This window comes from Hemicordylus capensis, chromosome 1 (genome assembly GCF_027244095.1).
Source record: "Hemicordylus capensis ecotype Gifberg chromosome 1, rHemCap1.1.pri, whole genome shotgun sequence".
Taxonomy (NCBI): domain Eukaryota; kingdom Metazoa; phylum Chordata; class Lepidosauria; order Squamata; family Cordylidae; genus Hemicordylus; species Hemicordylus capensis.
In genome coordinates this window covers 429,711,854-429,730,632 of record NC_069657.1, presented here as the reverse complement: position 1 = coordinate 429,730,632, position 18,779 = coordinate 429,711,854, and the positions used below count along the sequence as shown (strand labels likewise).

The following is an 18,779-nucleotide window of genomic DNA, read 5'->3' as shown; positions in this document are numbered from 1 at the left end:
TGTCTGTAACCTATTCAGACATTATATTCTACCTATGTTCAGATGTCTGTCTACTCATATGTGTTTTTGTGTCAAGTTGATTTTGACTCCTGGCGACCACAGAGCCCCGTGGTTGTCTTTGGTAGGGTACAGGAGGGGTTTACAGTTGCCTCCTCCTGCGCAGTATGATGCCTTTCAGCATCTTCCTATATTGCTGCTGCCCGATATAGGTGTTCCCATAGTCTGGGAAACATACCAGCGAGGATTCGAACTGGTAACCTTCTGCTTGTTAGTCAAGCAATTCCCTGCTGTGCCACTTAAGGTGGATAGACTCTAAGAGCCAGCCTCAATATTTAGGAGCCAGATGACCTCCTGCTCCATGGGGGGAGTGAACTATCTGCTTGTTGCTGGTAGTGACACCTGCTTCATGGCTGGTGATGTGTGTGTGTGTCGGGGGGTCCACCTTGCTTGTGCATTCCTCTTCCTGACCACTGTGCTTAAATTTCCAGGTGCCATGGTGAGCTGACACTTGGTAATTGTTGAATCCTGGTTTAACACTTTTTAAAAAATGTTGTGAATCCAGCTGGTGTAGCATATAACACAGAGAAGAGCCTCTTTCCCCTCTCTCAAATCATTCATTCATTCATTCATTCATTTAATTTCTATACCACCCAAAACTTGCGTCTCTGGGTGGTTTACAATTAAAATAATTTAAAACATCAAATCATTTAACAATTAAAATAATTTAAAACATTAAAAATTTTAAAACATTAAAAACCCAGTATAAGAAAAGAAAAGAAAAGAAATATATTATTTTTTAGAACCATAGATCTAATTCAAAGCCAGGGTGAATAAATGCATCTTCAGTGCCTTTTTAAGAGTTGCCAGACATGGGGAGGCTCTTATCTCAACAGGGAGAGCATTCCAAAGTCCAGAGGCTACAACAGAGAAGGCCCGTTCCCGAGTAGCCGCCAGGTGTGTTGGCAGCACCCGCAGATGAACCTCTCCAGATGCTCTTTATAGGTGGTGGGGCTCATGGTGAAGAAGACGTTCTCTTAAATTATGCATTGCAACGTTCCTGTGAATGGACATGGTCTAATTGTTGCTCATGACTCATCTTCGGTCTATGTATTTCTTCCTCTTCATTGAAAAGCAATCGCCACCCAGCTCTGCCACTTGGAAGGATGGTCATACAACTCCCTTTCTGATTGTAGTCTCCTATCCTGCCTTCATTGTCTTTATGATCTGTGTGGGCACTGAGTGACCAGCTGTATGTGTAATGGGCAAAGTCTGTGCCTTGAATGGGATGGTTGTCTTTTTCATTCAGTACAGACAGTCATGAAGACAGAAGTCCCCCTTGTCGGGAGAGACAGCCCTCGGCAAATTGAATGTCCCGGCTTACTTCATATTTATCTAGTCTTCTGCTGCTCTGTGCGTGAACAATGTGTCACTTTATTTCTGAGTCATGAGCAACATTTTCTTTTCTTCCTCTCCCCAGAGCTTCAGTAAATATTTATTTATATGTGTTACTCCCATTATGATGTGCTTTTCTTGCCCAGATAAAGCAAATGTCATTGATTAGCAGCCAAGTGCTGAAATGGAGAGGCAGTCTTGAATTGCGGTTATGTTGTATCTCCCCCCCGCACTCCGCCAACTAATTTTAAAGAGCTACATGCCCAGATATGTGGATAAACATTCATTCCTCCAAGTATTTCTTTTAGAAAACTAAGAACCTTAAATGTGTTCCAATATTGCTCTGGGCATTTGGCAAGAGGGAGAAGAGTGTTACTTGGTATGGATGCTATCAAAGATGTGCCTGTAATGAACACATCAACATCACCAAAGGGTGTGTATTGGTCTATGTCAATGCCACCCCCACCCCACCCCCAACTTAGAGACATTCTGAAACGGTGAGGTCAGGTTTTCCACTGTAGAGAGCTACTTCTGTTAAGGCTGGGCACCTGAGAACTGCTCCGTGGGTTGGGCGCAGGGAAGCACCCCGCCCCCCAGAGCCCCAGTAATGTGCGCGAGTGTGCAGTGCATTTCTGGGATCCCACCTCCCCCCAAGTGTGTCCCAAGTAGCCACGGTGGACACACAATCAAAAAAATGAGGCTAACAGAGTGCTTGCTTTAAGGGGGTGGCTATTTAGGTAGGCTTGCCACCATGGAGCCACTGGGCTCACCCTCGAGCCCACTGATTCTCATGAGCAAGCAAAACCAGGCTGGGCCCCCTTAGCCTGGTTCGGCTCACTTGTGAGAATAGCCCCAAAGTGTTTTCAATTGGTTATTCAACTAAACTTAATGCCGTAATGGTTGCATATTGTTAGCATATGGGATGGGATAGTAACAGAATGAAATGCTTAGTGGGGAACCTGACCTGTCATTATGGCATCCCCTGACCCAGATGAAGTCAGTTAATGTTCATATTGTGCAAAACAGCATTTATTAAAGTGTTCTGCTACAGGAATGGCAAAAGCATTTGCAAATTGCAGATTCTCCCATTAAACTCATAAAGGTCCAGGTTGAGCCAGCAACTGAACCAGAACCGCTCTGGTTTGAGTCCAATACCCTATTGGATCCTATAACAATATAGAGTGGATATATTTGAGGTCTCTGCTGCTCTCCAAGGCTTCAGGCAGGTGTCTTTCCCAGCCCTACTTGGCGAAGGTCCCAGGAGAGTATTGGACACCATATATCTATAGGGATATATAGCAATATCAATAGCGCTTACATTTATATACCGCTTTATAGCCGGAGCTCTCTAAGCGGTTTACAATGATTTAGCATATTGCCCCCAACATTCTGGGTACTCATTTTACCGACCTCGGAAGGATGGAAGGCTGAGTCAACCTAGTCAACCTTGAGCCCCTGGTCAGGATCGAACTTGTAACCTTCTGGTTACAGGGCGGCAGTTTTACCACTGCGCCACCAGGGGCTATATTGCACCAATGCAATATAGGCATTGCCCCTCTGCTCTGTAGGGGTACTGTAGGGGACCAATGCCTAACATATCCTTTTAATTTCAATGGGACTACTCTGAGTAATTTTCCTCATCATGTAGGCCACCGACTCTGTGGTAATACACAGCACACAAAGGAATACAGAGCACACAAATGAAAACACAAGGCAGAAACTGTAGAGCATTTCAATGAAGTATAATGTACAACTGGCAATACAGAGACGAGGTTTACAGTGATAAGGAAGAGGCCCTCTGTGTCTATCCACTGATAACCCAGCATATTAGGGAAAGGCAGCCAGTGGTCAGGACATGGATTCCTCATTCAGACTGTGGGAAAAGAAAAAAGAAGTGCATTCAGTGGTTACAAAAGAAAAAGCCAAATCCTACCCCTTTTGTGTTGCCGTTCTAGGATTAAAAACCCCAGTTACCCATGCCTTGCCATGACCAATTGAAGGCGCCTTCAAACACATGCCACCAATGTCATTCCTGTTTGTAGTATTAGCAGACCGTGCAGTTTTAATGGTGCATCTGATTTAATATAAGATCCCATTCAAGATGCAGCTTCAATTGGCTAGGGGCTTTAGAGAGTGGTCACACACCCTGCTAGTTTTTTCTTCTCAGAAAAAAAGAAAAGAAAACCACATCATGGCCATATCTTCACAAACAGAACCAACACTGGTCAAATGGAGCAAGTGGAGGAACTATGGACTAAATGTTGAAGGGGGTGATGCTGGATTCATTGCCAGTTCTATAGAAACCCTACTTCCTAAAGCAGGGTTGCACAACTTCAGCCCTCTTGTAGATGTTGGATGATAACTCACAGCATACCTATTGGCTACTGCGGCTAGGGAAGCTGGGAGTTGTTGTCCAAAAACAGCTGGAGGGCCAAAGTTCGGCAGCCCTGTCCTAAAGTGAGAGCTGGTGACGCTGGACAAAGGGTTGGGAAATCTGGGTTCAAATCCTCACTTGGCCATCAGATTCCCAGGTTGATCTTGGGCCAGTCACCCTCTCAGCCTAATCTACTTCACAGGGTTACTGTAAGGATAAAGGGGAGGGGAGAAGACTCATGTACACCACCTTGATCTCCTAGAAAGGGTTGGGTATAAATGGGTGGCTTTGTGCTAAGTAAGTAAGTACAAAGTAAGTGTGCATTATGCTGCACACTTGATGGCTCCCATGTGGTTTGTCACCCAAACCCACCAAAGTCCAATTGGGAACCAGTCAAACAGCCTTTGTCAAGACAACTCCAGTCCTTGGTTAGGAGCCTCAAGTGGAAGCCAGTTGCCTGGTCAGTTTGGCCAGTTGCCTGATGAACTTGGGCGGTTTCAGACAACATGCCATTCATGAGTGCATGCGCCATAGGAACCTCCATTTCCTTTGTACTTATAGGTGATTGCATGAAGCCACCCAAAATGTAATAAATAAAATGGAAGAACACAACCCGTAAGCAAAATAATAGGCTTTATTAAGTATCATTTAATTTTTAAACAACCCACCAGTGCAGTCAGATATAAATGCCCAGCATGCATACTTTCCCCCAGAATAGCTTTATTCCTAAATAAGGCTGAAGACTGGCGTACCTATCTAACTGTGGTGGAAGTTGTTTAAATACCTCTTTGCCGCCATGTAAACACATTCTGGAATGTGTGTAGGAATTACTTTCGCCAAATTTAAAATGTGACATCTAGGCATGTGCGGAGGTGGGGAACCCCATGTCGTTTTCAATTATTTTCATCCTAAAATATTTTATTGTTTCAGTTTTACTGTATTTTTATTTTTATTTCATTCTTATTTTCCTTCATTTAATCTATTTTCATTAAACATATTAGTTTAGCTCTAAAAACGGGAATCCCGTTCTTTGCCATTTGTTCTGTAGCACATTTGTTTTGGAATGAATGGAAATGGATACGAATGGAGCCCGTTTGTAACCATATCCATTCATTCTGAAAATGACCACACATGTCTGGTTACAGCTGTGTTTATCCTAAGGTTTTCCCCCAGGTGTGTGAATCTAGCTTCACAATTTGTGTTGTACATGTACACATTGAAAACAAGACAATGTTGGAATAGTGAGTTGTTTCCTATTAGGGAAAGAGACAATTAGGGGTCTGAATCCACAGGTTTTCTCCATGTTTCATGTATCAGGTAGGCTCTCTGCTTTCTTTTTTGAAAAAAGTTTTAAGTAGCACACATTTGTTCATGGGGGCATCGGTCTACCCTTCAAAAACATTTTAAAAACAGTTGCCAAGCTGTTCCATGGTTTGGGAGAAAGGTGAGATGTGCTGATGATGTCATGGATACAAACCAATAGGCACTCACTACAGCCAGTTTTTCTCTAGTTTGAACTAAACCATGCTAAAAACCTGCAGAACTGCTCACCCCCCAGCTTGCCCCAAGATATTAAAATGTGCTCTTGGAGGGTTCTGACTGTACTATTGCATTACATTTACCACTCTTAAAATGTAATGTTAGTTTTATCCCAATACATTTATTTACTTTGTGGTAAATGTAGACATCCCAAAATGGAGAGAGAAGGAAGAATATGCTCATATTCCCTCAGGGCATTTTCACTCAGCCTTACTATGGGTTTGGGCTCATCGAGGCTTAGACTCAGAGACCTATTTTGAATGTCAAGGATATATGAAGGAGTAACAAGGAGTGAGCACAAATTGTGTGGATCAGCCCCCTGTGGATTCAGCTCCACTCCTTTAAGACAATCATGGAAAAGAGGCAACTACAGGGAGACATAATAGAGGTGTATAAAATTATGCATGGAGTCGAGAGAGTGGACAAAGAGAAAGTTTTATCCCTCTCTAGAACAAGGGATCTAGAACCAGGGATCATCTCATGAAACTGATGGCCAGGAAATTTAGGACCAACAAAAGGAAGTACTTTTTCACATGGTGTTTTTTCACATGGCACATAATTAATCTGCCACAGGATGTGGTGACTAGCTTGCATGGATTTAAAAGGGGCTTGGACAAATTCATGGAGGACAGGTCTATCAATTACTACTAGTTTGGTGGCTATAGGCCACCTCTAGCCTCAGAGGCAAGATGGCTCTGAATATCAGTTGCAAGGGAGGAACAACAGGAGAGAGGGTGTGCTCTCACTTCTTGCCTCTGGGGTTCTCAGAGGCATCTGGTGGGTCACTGTGAGAAACAGGATGCTGGACTAGATAGGCCTTGGGCCTGATCCAACAGGGCTGTTCTTATGTTCTTGTGTTCTTAAACATGGAATGTGCTGCCACCTAGAGGTGTGGCCTGTTGGAGATGGACTTCAAGTGCATCAACCTTTTGCACCAACTATCCTAATGACTACTAGGGGCATTGGAAGTAGAGATAGTGAGTAAGGGTCTCCCTGACTGTCCCTCCTGTCTCTACTCTATGACCCCTGATCTGACTCTTCCGCACTTCCTGTGCTGAGTCACAGTCCTCCCCTTCCTCCTGGAGAGCAGATGGAAACATCTCTCTCTCTCCTTACCTATTCATTATGTAGTCCTTTAGATTAGTTTCAGGTCTTTCCTATCCAAGTGTACTTAACCAATAAATACTTAGTATTTAGTTCTATAAGGATCTCCATATCTATTTTCTCTAAATAGCTGCAACAACTAAACCATCCTCTGCTACCCACTCTGTAACTGGAGTGTGTGCCCATTCCTTAGTGCTCTGCTGTTTTACCCGCTGGGGTAAAAATTAATAACCTCTAACATGGCCAGCAGGTACATCAGCATTGGGGTGTAACTAGCAGGGATGATCCTACTCCTCCTGGATGCATTCATCAAACGTGGGTTGGAAATGTTTGCTGAACAGAATTGTTCCTGTCCACAGGTGGATAAAAAGGGAATCCAGGCCTTGCTCAGTTTGCAAGAGGACAGGTAAAAAGGAACACAACACAACAGCTTTCCTTGTTACCCACGGCATCCCGCCTTACCTCTTTGGGTGGTGCCTGCTGACGCAGCTGCTCCATCTTCTCCTCATGCTGGCGTTGCCGTTCGTTCTCTTCGTGCTCGTACTTCAGCCTTGTCAGCTCAAACTCCATCCGCCTCTTCTCCAGCTCGGTCTCAATGGCCAAGTCCAACCTGCTGCTGGACCACTCCGGCTCTGCTGCACTGACCACGATGGGGGGCACCTGCATGCCTAAGTGTTTGGTCGCCCCGTCATTCTCCTGCTGCACCGAGAGGTCTGGCAGCTTTCTGGCCTCATGCTTCTTCTCCACTTGCTTCTCTGTCATGGAGCTTTGCTGTTGCCCACTTAGTTCACTGGGTGGGTTCTTTTCGTTTATCTCTGGCAGGTATACTTGCATAGCCAGTTGAAGCTCGATCCTCATCTTCCCTTCCTCAGAAAAGACCATGGCTGTGGCATCTGCATTGTCGCCAGGAGCCTTCTGGCGCCGGAAAGATCCCTGCCGCAGGCGCATCTGCTCCAGCTTTTCTTCATGCTGGCGCTGCTTCTCCTTGTCCTCGTACACCTTCCACTCGTGCTGCCGTTGTCTCTCGTTCTCCTCAGAGATGTGCTTCAGCTTGGCCACTTCGAACTCCATACGCATTTTCTCCAACTCAATTTCCGTGATGGGGTCCAATTTCCCGCCTAGCGGCTCCTCTTCTCCTCTAGTGGGTGTTCTGAATGGCGACTGCAGGCGGAAGTGCTCCATCTTTTCCTCATGTTGCCGTTGCTTTTCGTTCTCCTCTTGCTGGTGCTTCAGCACGGCCAGCTCAAAGTCGAGCCGCATCTTCTCAGCATCGTTACTGGCTTCAGGGGGCTGCTTGGTGCTCCTTTGCTCCTTTTCCTTAACGTGATCACTCTTTTCCTTTTCTTGGGCAACCACTTCTAGTTGCAAAGGGTTGTTGGCAGCTTCTGTCTGCCGCCAGCTCTCCAGTGGTGTCCGTTGGTCTCCATTAGCCAAGGTATCTTGCACAATGGCAGGCATTGGTGAAGATGCAGGTGCAGATGCATCGGCATCCTAAAAGACATTGGGAAAATGCACGCATGCATTTCTGACAGGGAATCATTAACACAGTTGTAAATGGGAAATCATTTAACCACCCCTCCAATACTGTAGTTTCAGCGTGCCAAGCCAAGAGAATTATATTGCACCAATGAAAATTGCCCAGCTATAACTAACAGTGCATCATATAGCACGGCTGTATCAAGAAATCCATGACAACTATGAAAAGCATATCAGAATAATAAACATTGTAAAAGGAGGTGTCAATAAGCTGCTTAGGTTGGTTCTTCACAGTATCTTCTGTGCAACTGGAGATGAAAAGATGGATGGAGAATTAGGAAAGTGCTGGCAAGAAGGAAAGGGAAGAGGACATGATCAACAGGGCCAAAGGTAAAGAAGAAGAAGAAGGTCTTTTGACTTAGACAGAAGGAAGCAATCATTGTATTTGGAAAACTTGATGAGAGAACCGTGCAAAAGAATAGCTGAAAACTGGACTGGAGACGATGAAACTCAGGGCCCATTTAAGTGCTACCAAAGTGCCAGAACTTCTGTTTTTGTCTGGCTGAGTCCCATGCTGCTTTTGTAGGGAGAACCATATGGGACGGGCCAAGGAGATGGTTCTGTCTTATGCTTATCAAGGACACTGTCAGGCTTGACACCAGTCAAGATATCAGGCGTATGCTGTGAGCATGCACAATTGAAATATTTACTTGGGTCAGATATCTTGTTTCTGTGGTGGAATGGGTAGATCTTCCCTCCCCCACACACTCATAACATTGATGGATTTGTTTTGCTGTTGATACTGATGTCTTCTGCATTCCTATTCCCTGTATTTTTATGCTCCTTTTGTCCAGTTCTTTGTTGGAATTGAATTTATTGTGTTTTGTTATCACTATGATATGCTTTGGGGGCCTTTTAGCGGAAAGGTGGCATGCACATAGATAAATAATATGTGGCACTAAGGCAAGCAAAGACAGAGATGAGTGCTGCAGGAGAAACTGGAGGAGTTGTGGGGTTGCCTAGCAAACCCTACAGTAAAATAACAGTAGAGGCATTGGAGTATAATATTCATGGCGTGTGATGTCTATACACTAATGCACGGAATAGGGGGAATGAACAAGATGAACTTGCACTCCCAGTAGAGGAAGCTAAATACAAGTTGACAGATGTAACAGGTGTGGTGGGATGACTCCCAATACTGGAATGTCACAACTAAAAGATATAATTCGTTCAAAAGGAATAAATGCAATAAAAAGGGAGGATTTAGCAGTAGCGGCCAGTGAGCACCACTCCGGGGTGTGTGTGTGTGTGTGTGGTGAGAGCAGGAAAATATCACTTTAACCAGCTGTAAACTTAGCCACCAGTGGTATCTGGAATGCTGTCTGGGGCAGAGGCATAGGCGTAGCGTCCATTGGACAAGCAGGGACATAATGTGCCTCGGCCCAGAGGGCCCCCCAAGGGGCCCACAAGCAGACCGCCCCACCGCACCGCTACCCTTGCCCCACCCTTGCCTTGATGCGCATGTGATGTCCATAGTCGAACTGTGCAGGTGCGCATTGCGGCTGGCCAGCAAGAGAGAGAGGCATGCAGGCCAGCCGGAAAGGCCCAGCCCGGTCCAGCCACAGCTCCCACCGCTGTCATGGGGCAAAGGTAAGAAGCAGCGGTGGGGCAAGGGCGGGGGCGGTGGGGCAAGGGCAGCAGCAGGGGAAGATGTTTGTTGCCCCACTCCTTGCATCTGACATCAGACACTATTGGGATGTAATACTATATGTCAAAAATGTGTACACTTGCAAATAAATTCAAAAGAGTAAATATGGAAGCCCAGGGGAGAATGAAATAAAAACAACATTGTAGTTAGAGTCTACCACGGCTGACAACGTCCTCTTTCAGAAGGTAGAGGAAGGAAGGAGGGTACCGACTATCCTTGATCTGATTCTAACAAATACAGAAGTGTCGGTCAATGAAGTTGAAGTAGTGGGAACTTTGTGGGAAAGTGATTATGTAATGCTGAAATGCTCTATCTTACGAAAAGCTAAAGGCACGTATTGTCAAGCATATACTTTGGATTTCAGGAGAGCTGGTTAAAGCTTAAAGCAGTGCTAGGCAGAATTCCATGGCTACATGAACTAATGGGGGGAGGGGAGGCAAGATGGATGGGAATTCCTAAAGAAGGAAGCACAAACGGTTCCAATAAGAAGGAAAAACAAGAGCTATCTTAAAAAAGCCATCATGGCTGCACAAAAAGCCTAGTGATGAGCAGGAGGGGGAGAGGATAAGAAACAGAAGGAAGGACAGGCCATCAAAGATAAGTACAGATATGTACCTGCGATTTGTAGGAACAGTATCAAGAAAGCTAAACCTCAGAATGAGTTAAGGCTGGTAAGGGATGCTAAGAGCAACAAAAACGGCTTTCTCAAGTATGTTTGAAATAAGAGGAGGAGTAAGGAAACCATAGGCTTATTCTTCAATAAAGTGAAACATTAATCAAACTGGAGGGAGGTTTCAAGAGGGGTGATGTAGGGCTCTGTCCTGAACTCTTCAACATTTTAATAAATACTGTAGATCAGTGTTCTTCATTGCAAAGCCGAGGAGCCAATGGCAGCTCCCATCAACCCCCAGTTCAGCTCCTTGACTAATGGTTTATTAGGCTTCTGCAGTTTCTGCCAAAGCCAAATACTCCACAAAGTTCCCCTGGCACTTTACAGAGGCGACTGTACCTACCGTGCAGTACTGTGCTTTCCCCAGCACTGCTGGGGCCCCTTTAAGACATACGGAGCCCTCTTAAACCTCAGCACCACCTTGGAAGGTGCACACAGAGCACTGGGAAGTATAATTCCCATAGAGTTTTATGGCAAAAGCTCTAGGAAGGGCTATGCTTCCCAGCAGTCCCCCCCCCCCACTTCTGAGATAGTGCTGGGACTTGACAAGGCTCTATTTCTCTTCAAGGCCTTCACTCCCTGGCGCTGAGGAAAGCGCAGCACTCTCAGAGGTCAGCATCGTGGGAAACTCTCATGCTGAAAGTTTTTGGCCAAAGTGGCCCCCACTTGAACAATAGTGAGTAGAGAATCCCATCTACTCAGAAGGCAGGAATACAATTAAATGTGACTTTGATAGACTAGAAAACTGGATGTAATCTAACAAAATGAAATTAAGCAGAGACAAATGCAAAGCTCTGCATTTAAACAAAATACAGGTTTAGGACGAGGAATCACTGGCTTCGCAGTAGTACATGTGAAAAGGATGTCAGGATTTCAGTCAACCCACAAGCAGAACATGTGTGATGCAACTGCAAAAAATGGCTAATGTGATTTTAGGTTGCATTAATAGAACCATTGTTTACAAGTGACAAGAAATAATCGGTCCTCTTTATTCTGCATTAGTCAGACCTCATCAGGAGTATTGTGTCGAGTTCCAGACGCTGCACCCTAAGGATGTGGAGAAATTGGAGCCAGTTCAGGGTAGGGCCACAAAGATGGTGAGGGGTCTGGAAACCAAGTCCTCTGAGGAAAGCTTGAAGGAGCTGGGTGTGCTTAGCCAGGAGAAGTGGAGACTGAGGGGGAGGTAAGATGGCAACAGTCTTCAGATATCTAAAGGGCGGCCACACAAAAGAAATGGACTTCCTTCTCTGTTGGTCCTGAGGACAGGACTAGAATGAGTAATAATGGCAAGGAAGCAGATTTAAGCAGGACATTAGCAGGAATTTCCAAGCTGTACGACAGTGGGTCAGTCTGCTGCACATGGTGGTAAAGTTTTAAACAGAGGCTGGATGGCAGCCTGTCAGGACTGCTGTCGCAGATTCCTGCACTGAGCAGGGGACTGGCGTAGAAGACCTCTGAAGGTCCCTTCCACTTCTCAGATCCTACAATTCTATGCCCACATACTCAGAGCCACAAATGTCCCTTTTTTTTTTTTAAAGGCAGTCACCGGGGGAGGGTGTGTGTGTGTCACATTATTTGGTCCTCTGCATGTATGTAGAGTTTCCACGTGTTTCTACATGGAAGCTCCATGTCACATGATCACCCATAAAAGTCCATGTCACATGATCACCCATCTACTATTATTCTGCCACAGAAGTGGCGATGCCAAGAAAGCCTCTTGCCAAATCTCTTTGGTTCTGAAGATCAAGAACGAACCGGATATAATGGGTGCACCATTATGAACACGTTCTCCATTCCTATGTGTTGCTAGAGGGAAAGATTGGGTTCAGTCAATGCTGAACTTATGGCCAGTAATAGTAGTCCTATTCAAACACTGAGATCATTCACGCAATCAAAAACTGTTCTCCCCAGGTTTGGGAGATGTGTATACTCCAAATTTTCAGTTGTGTGGAAGCAAGGTAAGAGGAAAACCTGGATAGCTTCTCCTTCCTACCTTGCTTCCGCACAATCACTTCTACCCAGGTTTTCCTCTTACCTTGCTTCCACACAACCGAAAAAATGGAGAGCACACAGAGCTCCCAAACCTGTGTCGAACAGTTTTTGACTGTGTGAATGACCTCATTATGCTGTACAAGTGTATAGACTTCTGTACACAGGTACATGTTTTTGTGTGAATGACTATATTTGTTTTCATTTTAAAACTGAACCTGGGTATAGGCCCCTCAAATGTATGGGACAGAAAAGACGTGTACCTGCATCCAACATAACATGTGCATAACTGGATCTGTGTACAGATCTGTACCTAGCCCTGTTCAGACATTTTAAAAAAGGATGCTGGCCTCGTGAACAGCATACCAGAGCACGGCTGGAAATTGTGCCCTGGCACGTGATTACCAAGAAGCATCACCCCTCCCTGCACTTGTCTGAAAAGGCAAATGCTGTAAGCCTGAGGGTATTTCATGGTGCTCACATGACACATTGGGATTTCTGGGCATGCTGTGGGATGCTGTACGCGAGTCTTGTGGTACGGAGACTCCTTTGCTAAGCAGGGTTCACCTGGGTTTGCATTTGGATGGGTGACTAAATGTGAGCGCTGTAAGATATTCCCCTTAAGGGATGGGGCCACAGCTCAGTGGAAGATCATCTGCAGGCTTGCATGAAGAAGGTCTCGGGTGCACTCCCTGACATTTCCAGGAAGGGCTGGGAGAGATTCCTGCTTGAAATTTTGGAGAGCTGCTGCCAGGTTGACAATACTGAGCTTGTTAGACCAATGGTCTGACTCATTATAAGGCAGCTTCCTAGGCTCCTATGTATTGTGTATCCCCCCCCCAAAAAAACCCCACATCTGATCAGGGCTCCTGTGTACACTGTGCACTCGTCGTACGAGTATTCAGCATTATGTCTGAATAGGACTATTGTTCTCTGGGGCACTACCAGGCTGTGCAAGTCCCAAAGGATATGGGTGGATAAAGATCCCCTACTTATAACAGAAGACCCCAAAATAAAAGTGAAGACTGCCCTTACCATGGAGAACTGAGGCACAGAGCCAGAGAAATGAGAGAGGCAGCTTGACAACAGTATAACCAGGGACACAATTTGTCAGCCAGTGTCTTTTTCTCCGTTCGATACCCGATGTCCCAGTTTGCAAAACCAGGCCATTCAAGTAATCCACATTCCAGGCCAACTGTCACAGTGATGTCACAAGCTTCCACACCCAGCAACCTTCACACTCTTCCAGGCTCCTCTGGCAAGCAAGGCATTCTGTTGCTAAGGCTTGAGCCTAGTCCACTCTCTGCTACCTGTTCTTTAGCTGAGTTGGACATGCTGTGATGACACTGCTACAAATCTGATTAAAAGTCAAGTGACATTTTGCGGCCATTCACACAATCAAGAACTGTGTTCAACCCAGGTTTGGGTACTGTGTGTGCTCTCAATTTTTGGTTGTGTGGAAGCACTATAAGAGGGAAACCTGGGTCGAAGTGATTGTGTGGAAGCAAGATAGGAGGAAACGCTACCTAGGTTTTCCTCCTACCTTGCTCCCACACTATCACTTTGACCCAGGTTTTCCTCCTACCTTGCTTCCACACAACCGATAACTTGGAGCAAACACAGTTCTCAAACCTGGGCAGAAGACACTTTTTGACTGTGTGAATGACCCCTTTCAGTAGCTGTGAAAATGTGAGCCTTACTATGGGGAATCATAGCCAACATCCACCTGGTGAAGCAGTTCATCTCTAGATTTGCAGTGGGTCCCCCCTCCCACACACACACACTGCCCGTTGGTCTCAGTTATCCTATGTCTTTAACAGCAGCTTGCTCTGCAGGTGTTAGTAGATGATAATGCTTCTTTCCATGTTCTGAAGAATTTTGGTTGCTGGTTAAGGTCTACTGTTAAAGCTGCTGTAAGGGCATTGGAGAAAACCAAACTGTATTCTTGGTCATTGGGCAGTCATTTCCCTCTCCAGTGGTACCCCTGAACACCTCACAAGTAGGGTAGGATGGAAAGAGTCATCTCTTTTTTGTCTTCAGCATCTAGAAATCAGAGCTATACTGCCACTGAATATGGGGGTTCCATTTCTAGGCTCATAGCTCTTGCAGCAGGGCCCCATTCCTAGCTATCATGACACAAGGATATCATGAGGTATAGACAGTAGTAAAAGTGATCACTTAAAAAAATACAATATTTAGATATTTTGCATATTACAACCAAGAAAATTACATTACATGAAACATATTCTGTACATTTTTGATGGCGGCACTGAAGGCATGTATTTGAGAAAAATTCAGACGTAAAGACCATCTTTCTATAAATAAGTCTGTAAATACTTTTGTCTTTAAATATGTTTGTGTTTTTTTAAAAAATACGTTCATTTCTCTTGCGGGGTGGGGGTGGGGGAGGTTCCATGATAATTTTTCTGCCAAAAAATGAATAGGCAACTAATAGGTTTGAATAACAAGAAGTTCAGGAAAAGAGTGATTTGTATTTTAGAAGGCATTAATCAATTACCAAAAAAGTGATGTGCTATATCTGTGCATACTCCGAATATCCGTATGCAGTTTGCAAAGATCTTCAGCCATCAGAAGCAAAGCCTAACTTTCCATTGGATGACTCCACCCTACCCCAATTTGGAACAGACCTTTAAAAAAGAAGCAGCAAAAAACCACCTCTGAAATAATGATAAAAACAATTCATTTTATTGTCAGGGTAGTCCGTTTCCAATTTTCCATGGGAACATGATGTGGCTTATTCTGTTGAGTCAACATTTCCCTTATGGTGCTGTTGCTGTCCCACAATTTATATACCAAGTCCTTTACTTTAGGTTCTTACGGCTGGTGCACCAGGAGGGAGGACATTCTTGTTGGAAATTCTCTGTGGTGAGAGAATCCCTTTCTCATTATAGCAGAGTGCACAGAGGCACAACACAGCGGATTTAGTTAGGCATGCGTGTATGCTGAGAGTAAAGTAACTTGCAGCCAATTCATACTTTCAAATCAATATAAAAGGCATTTATTAAGGAACTCCATTCTAGATAGGAAAGTGAGGAGTTAGGATCTCTAATCTATCTATCTAGCTGGATGCAGATGGATTCTGCATCTTCTCTGCACATATGGTGCAGGGATAGAGGCTTGCCATGTTGCAAGGTAGAAAGGCAGGCAGGGAGAGAGAGGAGAAAAAGGAAGTTGATCCCTAAGAGTAGCAATCTACATATCAAAGGGATAGCATCAGAGCAGTGGAGAAGTGATGACCAATGTCTTGACTCTCTAGCCCTCTGACTTACTAGTCTGTCCTCCACTGTCTGAGACAAAGAGACAGCGCGAAGTCCTTTAACTTCCAACAATTCTCACATCCCTCACCACAGGCGGGGCTGGTCAGTCATATATTCTGTCACATACGCTGAACTGGCCCTTTACTAAAATATGTAGTTCAGGAAACAGTAATAAAAATAAACACAATCCATTTAAATCCAAGTGGAAAAGATGTGTCTTGACACATCTTAAAAGCCACCAGCATGGGGTGAGGAAAGGCAGGCATGTCTCTTGGAGCAAGGAGTTCCACAATCTGGGCATCATTACTGAAAAGGCCCTCTCTTGTGTCCCTGATAACTGGAGTTCAAAATAGAATGGGATGTGCAGCAAAGTAGTTGGACTAGGACCAGGGAGATTGATTGATTTGATTTGCTTTGCTTTCTATTCCGCCCTTCCAAAAATGGCTCAAGGTGGTTTACATAGAGAAATAATAACTTGGGAGACCCAAGTTCAAACCACTGTTCAGCCACGAAACTCACTGGGTGATAGTGGGCCAAAGTCATTTATCTCTCAGCTTAACCTACTTCACAGGGCTGTTATGATAATAAATTAGGGCTGGCAACTAGGGGCTCTTATAGAGGGCATGCAACTATTTTGGGGACCAAATGATTTATTTTATTTTATTTTATTTGCATTCGGATGAACAGAGACTATTTTGTTTTCTTTTTTTGTATGTGTTGTGGTATGGTGTTTTGCATGTGCTTTTGGGGGGCATCTGTCCCCCAAAGTTCTGGGGGACAGTTGTAACATTTTGTTTTCTCAGAACACTTTGCTCTCATGAGCGGCTTCTCTTCCTCTGTTTCTTTCCCCTTCCTAGTGACCAGCCAGAGTGGAGCTTCTGCTTCAGTGGCAGGTTGCTGAGCCATGTAATGCAGTAGCACAGATCGTGGGCCTGGCAGGTGCAGGGGCACATCTGGTTGGGCTAAGCAATCTAGGTGAGATGCTTGAAATCTACGTGAAACCCAGAACCCTAACCCTGGCGACTCTACTTGCATTTCTTTTTAGACTGTGAGACCTTTGGGGATAGGGGAACATCTTATTATTTATTTTTCTTTGAATACCACTGTGAAACCTTCTGTTGAAAAGCTGTAGATAAATGTTTGTAGTCTTAGAGAACAGCAAGTGAGTGGGAGACCATGCATGCACTAGCCAGCATACAAAGAGGCTGGCTTGGTAGCCAGTGTGGTGTAGTGGTTAGAGTGCTGGACTAGGACCAGGGAGACCCGGGTTCAAATCCCCATTTAGCCATGATACTTGCTGGGTGACTCTGGGCCAGTCACTTCTCTCTCAGCCTAACCTACTTCACAGGGTTGTTGTGAGCAGGCGCGGAGCCAGCCGAGTGGCAGCCTGTGTCCAGCCCCGCTCGACGGCCCCTTCCAATATGCCCGTGCGCGTGATGTCACACACACGGGGCGCGGCTTGGACTCCATAGGAACCCAGAGCGAACTCCCTCCTCCCATGCCTGGGCCACTGAGAGCCCGGGCAAACTCTCTGCCAAGTATTTCAGGCAGCTCCGACTGCCCAATAGAACGTTTTTCCCTTCCTCTCCCTCTCAGGAGGGAGAGAAAGGGGAAAACGTCCTATTAGGCAGCCAACCCTGCCTGAAATGACACGCCGAGAGCTCGTTCGGGTGCTCGGCAGCCCAGGCCACGCCCCCTTGTCATGTGACTTTGCCATGTGCAAGGGGGCGTGGCCTGGGTTGCTGAGAGCCCGAACGAGCTCCAGAGAGGGAGAGGAAGGGAAAAACGTTCTGTTGGGCAGTTGGAGCTGCCTGAAATACTTGGCAGAGAGCTTGCCCGGGCTCTCCGCAGCCCGGGCGTGGGAGGGGGGAGTTTGCTCTGGGATCCTATGGAGCCCGAGCCACACAGGGCGGGGCTCTCTCGGCGGCTTTTCGCCATTGGCGGCCTGGGTTCTTTGAACCCTTTCGCCCAATGGTGGCTCCGCCCCTGGTTGTGAAGAGAAACATGTTTGTAGTACACCGCTCTGGGGCAGTTGGCAGGTTTGGCTTTTTAAAAGCCAAACTTTGGGTTACGGCCCATTTGACCCATGAGTATACCCCTTAGGTTTTGGCGACCTAGGATATCCCACTCCGAGTGGAATATACCTGTAATAAATAAATAAATAATAGTTGGCTGCCCTGCCTCAAGCCCAGAGGTGAAGTTGCTGGCCTGGCTGGGGAGAGCAGGCTGGGTGACCCATGGGGGTGGAGGTCAGAGGGCTGGGTGTGTGGTAAACCTAGCCAGGAGATGAATTTACAGTTAAGAAGCAGGGGCCTTGAGAACTCTGCACCTGGACAACAGACTGAGCAGACATACAGCTTACCTGGACATCAGCTTCACAGTGGTGAGCTATATTTATTCTCAGATTGTCCATTTCTAAAATCAAAATATGCATATATAATACCAATAAACATATGCAAAATCTTATGTAAAGTGGAGACTTGTTGGATACCTTTTTGGTGAAAAAAGGTAAAGTGTGCCGTTGAGTCGGTGTCTACTCCTTGCGGCCACATAGCCCTGTTGAAAAGCATCCTCTATTTCCACTTTTTTGGAGATAGATATTGCCCTTTTTCACCATCTGGACCTGGCAATCCTAGGATAAACATAACCATGTACACTGTTCTGGGCTCCCTGGAGTAAGAGTGGGATATAAATGTAAGTAAATGATACTACTACTACTACTACTACTACTACTACTACTACTATTTATATACCACTTGTCAATAAAGTTTCCAAAGAGGTTTTACATAGAAAAATAAAGAATAAATAAATGAGATGGTTCCCTGTCCCCAAACGGCTCATAATTTTTTTTTAAAGGAATATAAGGTAAACACCAACAACAGCGACTGGAGGGATACTGTGCTGAGTTGGATAGGGCCAGTTGCTCTCCCCCTGATAAATATAAGAGAATCACCACTTTTAAAGGTGCCTCTTTGTTCAGTTAGCAGGGGTCTAACTGAAATTATAAACAGGAGAAGACTTTTGAGGTGAGACTGTGCTCAGTTTGAAATACAGAGCCATGTATTATTAAGTGGGCAAATTCATATTCCAAGCCAGATAATGATGAATTCTGCAGAGAATAGAATGTAAAGCAAATTCAGTAAAATATGTATGGTTCAAAAATATCATTTAATAATCTAATTTCAATTAATCTTGTATCCACAGAAGCACCAAACGTCACCATAAACTGGGAGGGAAATTCTAGAGCAA

General features: G+C 45.2%; 2 protein-coding genes across 5 annotated transcripts in view; one reads left to right on the top strand and one right to left on the bottom strand.

The window, feature by feature from the left end:
• LOC128352043 (transmembrane protein 247-like) overlaps positions 1-18,779 on the top strand; it is a 61,329-nt gene that overhangs the window by 16,600 nt on the left and 25,950 nt on the right. For 2 of the 4 annotated variants that reach the window (XM_053312237.1, XM_053312274.1), the window contains exon 1: positions 17,275-17,913. The exons of the other annotated variants lie outside the window; for them this stretch is intronic. The gene's annotated coding sequence lies outside the window, so the exon portion shown is untranslated. Of the gene's footprint in view, positions 1-17,274; positions 17,914-18,779 lie in introns of those variants that run through there. 4 annotated transcript variants of the gene reach the window in all.
• On the bottom strand, positions 3,119-13,467 carry LOC128352034 (RNA-binding protein 25-like). Its single transcript, XM_053312184.1, has 3 exons — positions 13,288-13,467; positions 6,872-7,900; positions 3,119-3,265 (listed from the first exon to the last, which is right to left on the bottom strand). Exons 1-3 carry the CDS (start codon positions 13,288-13,290, stop codon positions 3,257-3,259), a joined length of 1,041 nt encoding a protein of 346 aa, XP_053168159.1. The 5' UTR covers positions 13,291-13,467; the 3' UTR covers positions 3,119-3,256.